General features: G+C 35.4%; 1 protein-coding gene across 1 annotated transcript in view; it reads left to right on the top strand.

Annotated features, from left to right (window-relative positions):
- The window catches only part of MND1 (meiotic nuclear divisions 1), a gene marked incomplete at both ends in the record, with an annotated part of 75,059 nt that overhangs the window by 35,033 nt on the left and 26,262 nt on the right, over positions 1–13,764 (top strand). The window contains 2 exons of the mRNA XM_082838167.1: positions 8,897–8,971; positions 12,093–12,207. Coding sequence (XP_082694293.1) covers positions 8,897–8,971; positions 12,093–12,207 — 190 coding nt within the window. The remainder of the gene's footprint in view (positions 1–8,896; positions 8,972–12,092; positions 12,208–13,764) is intronic.

Here is a 13,764-nt window from a genome sequence, read left to right as displayed (position 1 = left end):
CTGTTGTCTCTTTATGACTTTTTCTTTGGCTTTATAAATTTAAGGTGAAGTTTATTATAATGTATATTTGAGCTTAACTTAAGCTCTTTAACTGATGCTTCTTAGCAAGTAATTTGTTGTATTTTCAGTGAGTAGATTCTAATGAAACTAAATTACTTAAACTGAATAACTTATTAGATCAAAACATTTTAAGTAGTATTTAAGTTAACGTTTGTATTAGAAATTTCAATAGTGGACAGTGTTAATTCTCGCAAGAAGTATTCATAAATGTTAGGAGTGAAATGTGAGCATATCATTTCCCAGTGCTCTTGAGAGACAATAGGAAAATAAGCAATGCCTTATGTAAAAGTAATTTGCTGATTTTAGCATCTATGTAGATCTATTGGTAGATTCTGTCAATTATTACAATACATAAAAGTAAGGAATGGGCCAGCAATCCTGGAGTTTTTTGCATACATGAATGCCCCTGTGGACCACATGTGAGCCAACACTCAAAAGTGAGAGAACAAGAGCCCATCTGGAGGCACGTTACATTCTGTTCCAGAGGGCATTGAAACCTAACACTCTGTGTGTGTGTGTGTGTGTGTGTGTGTGTGTGTGTGTGTAATGAATCTGAAAAAACAGGCTGGAAGTGGGTAGGAGGCAAGCTAGGGAAGGGGGACGGTGAGCGGGAATGTTGTGGAGTCCCCAGAGCAATAAAATGTGTCTTCTGCATCATGGAGATTACAGATAGTGGAACCCTGGGTTCTTACTACAAAAAACCCAGGAGCGCAGCCATGCAAGAATTCAGCAAACATGTCAGGCCCCGAGAGCACTGAGACATCTTAACGGTAAGATATTTCAGGTCCCCTTTACTTGTTCTGTTCTCTCTCCCCTTCTCCAGGCTTGGTAGAGGTGGGGAACAGGCGGCAGAAACTTCAATCAGTGGACTAAAGGGAGGACAGAAACTCTAGGCCAGGAAAGAGAAAAGGACAATGCACCCTTTCCAGCAAAACCCACTGGCAGCCAGCAGTTGCTGAAAAGGAGAGAAGTCTTACCTTTAAATCAAGATTTGAAGTGTTGATTATTATGTTAGACATTCTAATTTCTGAATTAAGCCTTCGTTTGGCAACTTAAAATAATTGTAGATCTTGATTTAGAGTGATGAAAAACGTCATGGGACTCCCAACTCTTCGTTTAGTGGCAGAGGAAGCACTTCCCTCACTGAGCTGTTTCTAAAATGGCAGATGTGGGGGAGGAATTAAGTTGCTTCTATGGTTTTACCCTATGAGTACAATGCAAAATATGTATAGGTTATTTCTTAACACAAAGATATTAATAATACAGATCTGCTCATCTTTATAATTAATTTTAAATCTCCCCTTGATTTAAAAAAGTTTACTTGTTAAACAGTTCTGTCATTCCAAATAATTTCAGCGTTGCCCTTCCACCAAGTGGATTTTGGGTTTTCTTGTCAGATGGATTTCTTAACAGACTCCCTATCTAGGACATATTCTTGCCCACAGCACTGAAAGATAATAATTCCTATTTATTTTCACTATTGTTTGAAGTCCTATTACTAAGAAAAAATGGAAGTTGGCAGACAATTCGTAGCCCCTACTACTTAGCCCTCATTTCTGAGTTTGTCATATTAGAACCCAGTTCTCATGTCTGACGAGTCTATGTTCCTCCATAACTTTGTATCTAACTTCCCTCCCAGTATCATTTGGATTTTGCATGGCTTTGGCTTTCAAAATATCTGAATGACTTCTAACTGGATTCTGCATAAGGCTTTGACTATAGTCACAACTTCTAACTTCATTCTCACGATACCAGAAGGCTTCTGTTGGAGCTTCTTTTTATATCTTCTGTATCTCTTAACTACTTCTTAATAATTTCTTTACTTATTTTTTTTTTACTGCTTCCTAGAAATTAAAAATAGTTCATCTACAATAGTTCATTTTCAGATAGTTGATTTTCAAATCTTGCTTTTTTCTTCTTGTAATTTCTTTAGCTTTCTGTTTCTCCTTTTATCACTTTAACCTTATTGAACATATTCCTGATATTTCTAGTTGAAGGAATGCTAATCTCTTGTTTGTTGTGCACTGCTCTAACAGTTTGTTTCTTTACACTGTAATGTTTGATTACCATGATCTCATCTTCAGCAGTTATTATGTGTGGGTGTTTGAATTCTCCTCAAGTGTGCACTTACTGAGTGGCTTCACTTTCCCTTTATGTTGCTTTCCTGATGAGATTCCCATGTTTTTCCTGTGTCCATTATTTAGGATTCCTGATATACTTTTCTCAGGTTCTTTAGTGTGTTCCACAGGGCTGGATTGCTGGAAATTTGATCTCCTACTTAAATGGAATATTAATATGCTGTATTTTTACTAGCTTCATGGAGTATCTTTTAATGAGCATTGTCTTGTAGCATAAGGAAAATATTTCAAAAATACTCAACAGACATTCAGTGCTCATACATGCCTTGAGTTATTTGTTACTATATTTATTTAGTGAAAAGGTTTGAGCCAATAGTATTGTAACTGTGTGTATAGTGAGCACTTCATAAATGTTTATTGAATGAAGAGCCTTCCTGGTATATATTACTTTACTCATTCCTATTCTTGAAGGCTTAGTTCTATAACCCAATATAGAGGAATAAGAATCTTTTAAATTTGATGTCTTTCAAAATATTTCACAGCTTTCATAGCTGGCCAGCACTGTATGAAATAGACTATTGTTAAAGCTTTATCCATTGTAACAGTTACAGTGTTTACTGTGGTAAAGGTAGAAAAACCGAGTTTACTTGGTATGAGTGATAAAGGTGAGATTGATTTAATGGCTCATTTAAATTAAAAGATTTCAAAAGTAGAGCATGCTTCAGGCATAATTTAATCAAGATTCTGACTCTGTTTCTCTTGGTTTTGCCTTTTGTGTAATGCCTTTGTCCTCAAGTTGGCTTTCTTCATGGTTCTAAGATGGCTGCCAGCAGTAAGTTGGTTTGTTTGCTTCCCTGTAGCTATACGGTTTACAATCCAGAGGGCAGGAGAGAGTTGTTTCCCACAACCATTGAACAAAAGACTTGGATCTTATCCTGATTCAACACTTGAAATCAACCACTGTGAAGAAGAGCATTCATACAGTGACAGGCTTAGGCCTGGGGTCGTTGCCTATCCCTCAGCACCAATATTGGGCTTCCCTGGTGGCGCAGTGGTTGAGAGACCGCCTGCCGATGCAGGGGACGCGGGTTCGTGCCCCAGTCTGGGAAGATCCCACATGCCGCAGAGCGGCTGGGCCTGTGAGCCATGGCCGCTGAGCCTGCGCATCCGGAGCCTGTGGTCCGCAACGGGAGAGGCCACAACAGTAAGAGGCCCGCGTACCGCAAAAAAACAAAAAAACAAAAAAACCAACAAACAAAAAAAACGGATTAAACCCTGACAAGAAATGGGCAAGGCAAACATGAAGAAAATTGCAAAACTCTACTGAAGGACATGAAAACTCTTAAGTAAATGGAGCAACGTATTCATGAATAAGTAAACTCAACTATAAAAACATCAATTTATGTCATTTATATGTTATGGTAACCAAAATCCCACTAGATTTTTATGGATAATTCTCAAGTTCATGTAGTAGAGAAACTACAAGAAAGACCAAGGAAGTATTTAAAAAGGAAGAACAATGAGGTAGGATTTTCCCTATCAGATATCAAAATATAATGCTACAGTAATTAAAACTTGCTAGTTGTGTAAGAATAGACAGATAAGTGTAGCAGTACAGAGAAGCCAATTGCATCCCTCGAGATTTACTCAGATGGGTGGAAAACATGTGCATACGAATGTTTATAACAGTTTTATTCATGATTGCCAAAACTTGGAAGCAACCAAGATGTCCTTCAGTAGGTAAATGCATAAAAAAACTGTGGTACATTCAGACAATGGGATATCATACAATGATTAAAAGAAATAAGCTATCAAGCCATGAAAAGACATGGAAGAACCTTAAATGCATATTACTGAATGAAAGAAGCCAATCTGAAAAGGTTACATAATGTATGATTCCAACTACATAACATTCTAGAAAGGCAAAACTATATAGATAGTGGTTGCCAGAGGTTGGGGGGAGACAGGCGTGAATAGGCAGAGCACAGAAGATGTTTAGGGCAGTGAAAATATTCTATGATACCATAATGATGAATACATGTCATTATACATTTGTTACAACCCATTGAATGTACAACCCCGAGGGTGAACCCTAATGAGAACTATGGACTTTGGGTGATAGTGATGTGTCAGTATAGGTTCATCAGTTGTAACAAATGTACCACTCTGGGGAATTATGATTGGAGGAGCCTGTGTGTATGTGGAGGCAAGGGTTGTATGGGAGCTCTCTCTAACTTCCACTCAATTTTGTTGTGAACCTAAAACTGCTCTAAAAAATAAAATCTGTTTTTTAGAGAATGAAGAGACCTTAGAAAATATGTTGACATGAAACATAAAGGATAATTCCATGTGTGTTTTGACATGTTCTCCACATTGATCATTATCAGTATATGAAGCAAAAGAATTGGGACAAGAAGGATGCCCCCTAGACTTTATAGGGGTCCCTCCTTAGGAGGGGGGTAGTGGTGATGGTGCAGAGGTGAAGAGCAAAGGGGAATTTGTTTAAATACTTCTGTATTGTTTGAGTCTTTTAAAACAAAAATGTACTCATTTTAATCTCTTGAAAATATATTCATATATTGCTTATAATGGGAAAATAATTTTTTCTTCAAGTTTTATTGAGATATAATTAACATACAGCACTGTATAAATTTAAGGTGTACAGCATAATGATTTGATTTACATACGTCATGCTGTGATTACCACAGTAAGTTTAGGGAACATCCATCATCTCATATAGATAAAAAATTAAAGAAATAGAAAAAAATTTTTCTTTCTTGTCATAACTAGGATTTACTGTCTTAACTTTCATATATAACATATAGCAGTGTTAATTATATTTATCATGTAGTACATTACATCCCTAGTACTTATTTATCTTATATCTGGAAGTTTGTACCTTGTTACTGCCCTCATCCAATCCCCCCAACCCCTGTCTCTGGTAACCACAAATTTGATCTCTTTTTCCGTAAGTTACTATACTTTGTTAGTTCCTATTACACAACATAGTGATTCTGTGTTTCTGTACATTTCAAACTGATCACCATGATAACTCTAGTTATGATACATCACCGTACAAAGATATTACATAATTATTGACTATATTCCCCATGCTGTACATTTCATACCCATGACTCATTTATTCTGCAGTTGGAAATATTTAGCTCTTAATCTCCCTCACCTATTCCTTTCCTCCCCCACCCCCTTTCCCAGGAAAAGGATTTTTTAAGTAGTAGTTACATGTGCTCATAATATAGAAAATTTACAAGTATGTTCCACAATACAGAGGTAACCATTTGTTAAGTTTTGTGCACTTTCTTTTAGTTTTGGGGGGGTTTTGAGTTTTTTTGGTGATAGATAGGCTCTCATGTATTGACACTTTTGTTTCCAGTTTTTTTAAAACTCTGTTCTGTATCTGTCATTAAAAGTTCTTTTAAAATGTTTCCTTTGGCTACATAATTGTGACACATCCATACTGTGAAATAATGATTTAACATTTCTCTATTGTTAAGACAATTATATAGCTCCCATCTTTATATAGAAATACATCTTTATAGTGTTCATTGTTTCCTTATGATTGATTCCTAAATGGAATATTGCCTTAAAAAATAAATTTTAAAATTGTAGAGACACTAGTAAGAGTTTTTAAACATATGAAATCTTAAATTATACTGCCTTGCTTTTTTTTTTTTTTTTAAGGAAAAACAAGACATAGAACCTTTTTTTTCCATAACATACCATACATGAGTTTTGATAAAGCAGTAGACTGTTCTGGTTTCTCTTGGTATTACCTCTTTTCCCCATCCTCTGTTCCTTGACATTCTTTCCCACCTATGAAAACTCTATATTTTTTTCATAATGCTTTGAAATTTTTTTATTTCTGAAAAGGAGCAAATCAGAATTCCAGTGCAGCCAGCTTGAATCAATCTTCCTGTTCCTCTTCTGAATAGGCAGTTCCTCCAGGCAGTGAATTAGCTCTTTAGAAAACATTGGCATTATGTTTCTGAATCCTGAGTATCTGTATAGGTGGTCTGGAATGCATTAAAGAGAAGCATTGTGTCAGATCCTTCCTCAAGTCTAAAGATGAAATCCTGTTCTTACTAATTACAAGACATTTTTGTTGTTGCTGCTGCTGTTTTTTCTGAGTTACTTGGCTTTAAAAATTATTATTTGCTTTAGTGAAAGTTGGAAATGGATTTGTTACAGTGTTAATATATATAGTTGGTTCTTGTTTTATGTTATAGAAATGTGTCAAGAGTTTGCCCTTTAAAGGAATCCTGTGGTGAATACTTTTCTTAACTATAGAGTATCGCTTCTTTTTCTATTTTTGTAAATGTGGACTTTTGTATTTCTTTCAGTGACAGAAATATTGAGATATTTTGTTTCTAGTTCAGACTACAGTATTTAGCAATAATTCATTTTTTGCTGATGAACTAGGTAATAGTCTCCCATATATTAATATCTTGTGTGTTTTAGTTGGGTTTGTTACTGCAAGAAAACAGGTTTATGTGTAATCCAGTAGTTCTCAAAAGTGTGGTGCCCCTAACCAGAAGCATGTTAGAAATGCAAATTATTAGGCTCTATCCCAGACCTCTACTGTTCAAAACCTGGGAGGTGGAGCCCAGCAACCTGTGTTTTAACAAGCCGTTCAGGTGATTCTGATGTGTGCTAAAGTTTAGAACTTGTGGTTTAGATCATACCTATAGAGTGGCTGAAAATCTCAGCTCTTAATCACTTGAAGCCTGGATTTGGTTTAATTCCAAGGTATGTGTTAGGAACTATAGCAGTATTCCTTCTAAGCGATATGTAGATGAAAAACTGGTAGCACGGGCTGCCTCACAAGAGTTGCTTTCATTGTTTCCAGTAGTTGAGATTTTAAGAACTAAACAGAGCCAAGAAGCCTTCACTATTGAGTTGGCCAAATTGTTTCAGTACTTAGGATAATTAGCAGAAGCTTCTCATTTGATAACATCATTTAGATTGTGCCTCCCTCCATTACCAAGATACTTAAAATGACAAGTCATGAAATCACATTTAAAATACATAAGGTTATCTTCAGAGTTAAGGAATTCCTGAATTAGTTCTCTTTCAAATGTTTTTAAGTTGTAAATAATTACAAGCAGACATACAATACCGGGAGACACTTCATTAATAGAGTTAAGATATATGTCCATTAATTATTGGCTAATTTTTACGTAGTTCTTCATTTTTTGGGTAACATCTGCCTACTTGGTTATTTTTAAAACATTTGTAATGGAAAAGTGTTATGCTAATGTATGTGTGTATTTTTTCATTGGAAAATTCTCTACTCCTGAATTCAGATGTTACATGCATTTATTAATTATTTCAGGTGGGTCCTTCAGGGTAGAATATTAACCTTTTAAACAGAGTGTTATAAGTGAGAACCCTTGTTTTAAAGAACAAGGTCTCTTTGCTAAATGTAGGGCTTTAAAGCTTATTTTGGCTCTTAACTCTACAGCAGATTTTTGTTTCTTTAACTTAGGAAGATAATTACTCTCCAGAAGAGGTATAACTGGTTTGGTAGTGGTGTCTTCTTGGCATCACAGATGGCTCTTGTTCATGCTATGGATTAGAATCAGGGACTAGAGAGCCATTAAAGGAAAACTGACAATATTCCCTTTGTGCATATTGAGAAGTGGAACATTTCCCAAAGTTAGGGTAAAGCTACACACTTTTTGAAGATACTCTTTGTGATTTTTAAGAAAAAAAGGGTATCTAAATATAATTCACCCTCTACATATAACAAGGTCATATGGTGAAAGGTCAGTTTCTTAGAATCAGCCAAAAGAAATTACTCATCCATTCGTTAATTATTTCCCAAATGTTCGTAACTCAAGAGTTAGTGAGGAGTGGAATATATTTTTAAAAAGCCCTTACCCAATCAAATGAGTCTAAAATTTCTAACTAGTTTATGTAGTAAAATATGTGATGGAGAATTTAGTACTGAGAATTTCCTGTGATTATTTATTTAATCTTGGGCCCAGGTGAGATTAATAAAATTGAGATGGGGAGGCAATGTTCTGAAGTTAACCAGTCATTTTTGGTGTGGGCCCAGCCACATGCTAATGAATATTCTGTATCTAAGGTCTCTTTAGGCTGGTATTATTTAATCCTTTTACAATATAACCTACTACTTTCTAAGCTTCGTAAAATGCTTAAACTGCTCACTTTTAACGTATGTAAAGCATGCCTAAATTTGGCAACAATCTAATAGATTTTTTCTTCTCTAAGAACTTAGTATACAGTGATGTGTTCATTTTTGACTCTATGTTAGTGAAGCAGGTCACAGTACTACCAGCCTATAAGAAACAGTATAGAGTGTTTCAAACAAGTCTTTCATCAGAAGTGAAATGAAATGTGAAGAGAGAATTTATATAAAACAGATTTTTTTTAACTTTCAAGTTAAATTTTTAACTAAATAATATACCTCGAGTTATTTGTGATGGGGGCGGGGAACCTAATAAATCAAGACTGTAGAAAAGATTGAAAGCATATTGTATACTTTTTTGTATAGTATAAAAAGAAATATTTTAAACTTTTTGTTTTTCAGCCTGCCCTAATGATTCATGGTACTTGGTTTTCTTCAAGTTAGAGAAATTAGTTCCCAACGTAGTCTTTGACATTTTTGTTATACTGACTTGGGCTGAAGACAAATCTCATTTTGTCTTCTTGATTCATAAACTTTATGTTAAGCAAGTTTATCTTAGCAAACCATTTTATTTGTTTCAATTCTCTAGTTATCTGAGATAAACCAAAAGCATGCAAACCTGCAGAAAAGCATCGAGAAAGCTAAAATTGGCCGACATGAAACGGTAAGTTTGTATCTGTAGATTCTTTAATAATGTCAATTCTAAATAGAAGAATAAAAGCATCGAGCTTCCTGTGAGGAGGATGCTGTTCCCACTAGAAAAGAAGTGAGTCACAGCAAAGACTGTGAACATTTCACCTGGTAGGATTCCCTAATTGTGAATCTAGATTTATTATTATTGTATTATATTGTGTATAGCAGTGTAGCATAGAAGCATAAACCCTGGAGCCAGACTGCCTGGGTTTGAAAGTCTCCTAAACTGTTTCTTCTCGATTTTCTCAGTTGTAAAATGGGGAATAATAAAATCTATGTCACTGAGTTATTGTGTGATTAAACTAGCTAATATTTGCAAAGCACTTAGAAGAGAGCCTGGCACAAAGTAAGCCTTATATAAATGTTTATGTAAATTTTTAAGAGTCAGCTTTGTAAGAGTCTTGGCACTGAATAAATTGAAAACTATCAGACTTCCCTGGTGGTGCAGTGGTTAAGAATCCGCCTGCCAATGCAGGGGACATGGATTCAATCCTTGGCCCGGGAAGAGCCCCCATGCCACGGAGCAGCTAAGTCCATGCGCCACAACTACTGAGCCTGAGTTCTAGAGCCCCAGAGCCACAACTACTGAGCCTACGCTCCACGACTACTGAAACCCACATGTCTAGAGCCTATGCTCCGCAACAAGAGAAGCCACTGCAATGAGCGCACCACAATGAAGGGCAGCCCCCACTCGCGGCAACTAGAGGAAGCCCAGGCACAGCAACAAAGACCCAATGCAGCCATAGATAGATAGATAGATAGATAAATTTAAAAAAAGAAAGAAAACTATCAATACAGTGTTTTCATGGCCTTGTAATATTTCTAAATTATTTACATGAATTTTGACCTACTATTTTATTTTTAAAAGTGTTAGGGGTTTTTAAAAATTCACTTTACTTTTTAGTTTTATCATTATCTCAGGTATGGACTTATGACTTGAAAAAATGTTGAAGATCAACATGAACCTCTAAGCATTTCATCTCAACCTCTATTTGTACGACTTGTGAAAGAGACTCAGAAACTTGTCACATTGTATTGGGTTGGCCAAAAAGTTCGTTTGGGTTTTTCTGTAACATCTTACAGAAAAACCCAAACGAACTTTTTGGCCAACCCAATAGAAAAGAATACATCACAGGTTTACATGGCTTTATGCTTTTCAGAGTTATTTTACATACATTCTTTCATGTGAATAGTCAGGACAGTGACGGATAGGAATTGGAGAATGGTAATTGCTGAAGAATATTTAAGGGAAGGGAAGTTCTGGACATAACCTGAAACTGTTTTATTTCTTCTTCAGTTGACAGCAATTACCACTTCTTTATTTGATCCTGTTTTTTTCCTTTGATTTGGCAATAACTTGTAGAAGCACCTTCAACTAATGGTGACATGTTCATGCCACAAAGTAGTCAGCCAGTCTGCTGAAGGTTACCCAGTCCACTGTAACCACTGAAACTAGGAAAAAAACCTACTAGCAAACCCAGTTGGTACCTACAGCTATCAGAAGATTATAGGAGTTCAGAAAGACTCCTGAGAAAGATGAACTCTTGTGTTCATCCTGTGTTCACTAGTCACAAGTTTTCAGAAATATCTGAAGGCTTTTTCTATCTACTAGATATTATTCATGGTGATGATGATACTGCTGATGATGGTAATGAAGAAAAAGAAATAGCTAACATATATATTCTGCTTACTATGAGCCAGGCAGGTACTGTTCCAAATGCATTTTCTATATTGAATCCTGCCAACAGTCTAAGGAGGTAGCTACTATTACTATATTCATTTTTACATTTGAGGAACTGAAAGCACAAAAAGGTTAAGCAATTTGGCAAAGGTCTTGGTGCTAATAACCAGGCTCCCAGCTCAGGGTATCTGGAGAGCTGTCATTGCATCCACACAGATAGTCACCACCCTGCTTCTCCTGTCTTCATTAGCTTTTTCTCCTCTTGCTTTTCATTGTGGAGTATGTATAATTTGGGTGTTAATAGCAAATAATGATCATCTTATATTGCAGTTAATTTTCAAACTCTCCTACGCTATGCTAATATGGTATACACTAATCATATGTAACAATTTACATTTGAATTAAAATTAAATACGATTAAATTCAGTTTCCCAGTAACAGTCACATTTCACATACTCAGTATCCCTATGTAGTTTCCTGCATTGGAGAAGACTAATCTAGAACATTTCTGTCATTGCACAGTTCTGTTGGACTCTGCTACTTCAGAGGTCTGTACATGCATTCTGTTATATAACTTCTAGCAAAAGTAGCTTTCTTCACTTGGAACCAAGAAGAATAGCTTAAGGCAGAAGTAGAAAAATACAAGTACAAAAATACAAGCTAGCAAGGAACCTTAAACAAGTCCCATCAGGCAGTTTGAACTCTTGTTTGGTTTTGCCTCAGACTTTTCCTATAATTCTGTACCGTAACCTTTTCCAGTATTTGGTTTTTATTTGGACTTATTTTTCACACATATGAACTGAATACCGATAGCACTATTACTTCTACCTGTTAGTGAAAACTATGGCTAGAAATTTCAAATGGTGTTTATTGGATCATTTTGTGTAAAAGCTTTATTCTGGTTTACCTTTAAAGGAAAGTGATTGGAGGTCACAAGCTACAGTTCTGTTATTTCTGATATTTTTAAAGGTTAATCATCCTTGAAGTCTGGAAAATTATCTAGAACACTTTCAAGGAAAATTTTGTAATGATTGATGTTGCCATAAAATATTACTTACATATATATAGATACAATCTTGCGAAACTACCCAAGAAGTGGTATAATTTTTTTCCTAATGTGATAACAGTCCTCTTTTGAGTTCAGACATAGTTGGTAACCTCTCATCTGTTTATGAGCATTCCATTCTACATATTAATTTTCATTCAGTTAACATTTATATAAGATAATTGAAATTGCAGAGAAAAATGAGAATTGAGTTCGTTCTTATACTGTGAATATATATGTATATGTATATATAATATCGTCAAAACCTAATGCGTATCAGTTATGAGAAAATAAAATGTTTATAAAATGTATAAACTTATGGCATTTTGTTTGTCTTAATTGTACATAATGGCATTTTGAATACAGGAAGAGCGAACCTTGCTAGCAAAAGAGCTTTCTTCACTTCGAGACCAAAGGGAACAGCTAAAGGCCGAAGTAGAAAAATACAAAGAATGTGACCCGCAAGTTGTGGAAGAAATACGTAAGTTTGTATTACACCTTGAGGGTTTTTATCTTTGCTAACAAAGATACTTTATACTTCTGGTTGCCTAATAACCATTCTCCACGTATATGAGAAAATAAAGCCCTTAATAATATTAATATTGCATTAATATTTGCATTAAGGAGCCTTAATGTTAAAGCACTGAACAGTGACAACTTTGAAATTATGAGCATTTCAAGAATAAGGATGGTCGGTGGGATAGAAGGATAAGGACATAAAATATAGGCTTAGGAAACTGAGAAGTCAGAGAAGGAGTTAAGTTGGCCTCAAGTACCTTGACTCCAGAAAGAAATCCACCATTATCTTCTAGGAAAAGTAATACCAAAAAATACGAGTTTACAAGTTGCAGAAAAGTAGTCTGTGTATTGACTTGCCTTTTAAATATTCCAATGATGTTTTTCCTTACTTTTAAAACAGAGTCCCCAAAGCTTCATTTTCAGTATATTTTTTATATTTATGTAAAGATAGAATTTTGAATATTTGAGGAAATGAAAGATAACTGCATTTAATTGCTTAGAACAGTATGCATAACTTTCCTCATTTTTCTGTTTTAGCCTGTTTTTTCATTTAGGAAACTTTATCAAGTGAAATATCTAGAAAGACTGATATTATAGTATGTGATTGAAGACTGAGAGAAATTGAAAATATTTGGTATTTTTAAATTAACCTGAGAATAGTTTGGTTACAATTAAGTTTGATGGTATTCTTTACAATTAAAAAAAAAATTTAAGCAGTTCAATTAGTATAATCTAAAGTTAAACTTAATTTTAGAGACAGGTTCTGCTTTGCACAACTCCAGGAGATGCCATGCCAGTACATGTAGTCCATGCATGGCCTAGAAAATACGTAGTAGCCCTGGTTCAGCTGATTACCCAGGGTGATTTTCAAAGCAAAGTGGAGGCAGAAGAACCCTCTGAGCCAGTCATTTTCTGTGAATTAAGTACTTGGGGAGCTCTTTCGTTCTGCCCATGGATTCATTTCATTTATCATCTTCCTGCAGAAGAAAGTACTAACCGAATGTGCTACAAAATTAAGCACTTTAATCTGTTTTAAAGTTTTAACTAATATCAAGTGACCCTCAGTGAACACAAGCACATCAAAGCAGCAGGAGACAAGTTAGGAGTTCACTACTAGGAAGTGAGGGCTGCTCATGATTCACCTTTAAAAGGAGACACAGACTGCTTGTTAAAGAGGACATCAAATGGTGTGTATCCTATCTAGAGCATTTTCTTTTGAAAGAGCATTTTAAGAACAGTTTTCTTACCAGATTTTTAATACCTTCAGGTGGTTTATTTTCCGGATCAGCATAGCTATGCCCTCCAGCAGTTGATCATGGAAATTCTGTTTTCATAGTAACCAAATTTGATCTTTCATTTATCACTTTTACTTGGTTCTACCTTCCTTCCTGATTTTAGTTTTGTGTAATTCTTGGACTTTTTTCTTGAAGTACCAACTCTTTGGTTACCCGCCTCATTCCCTTTTCTGTCTAGGGACCCATAGCTCTTAGCCATACCCAGTGAAGGCTTCTGCTTTTTC

Source organism: Leucopleurus acutus, assembly GCF_964270905.1.
Source record: "Leucopleurus acutus genome assembly, chromosome: 4".
In the NCBI taxonomy this organism is placed as follows: Eukaryota; Metazoa; Chordata; class Mammalia; order Artiodactyla; family Delphinidae; genus Leucopleurus; species Leucopleurus acutus.
The sequence above is the reverse complement of the archived record's forward strand: the minus strand, read 5'-3'. Positions and strand labels throughout refer to the sequence as shown.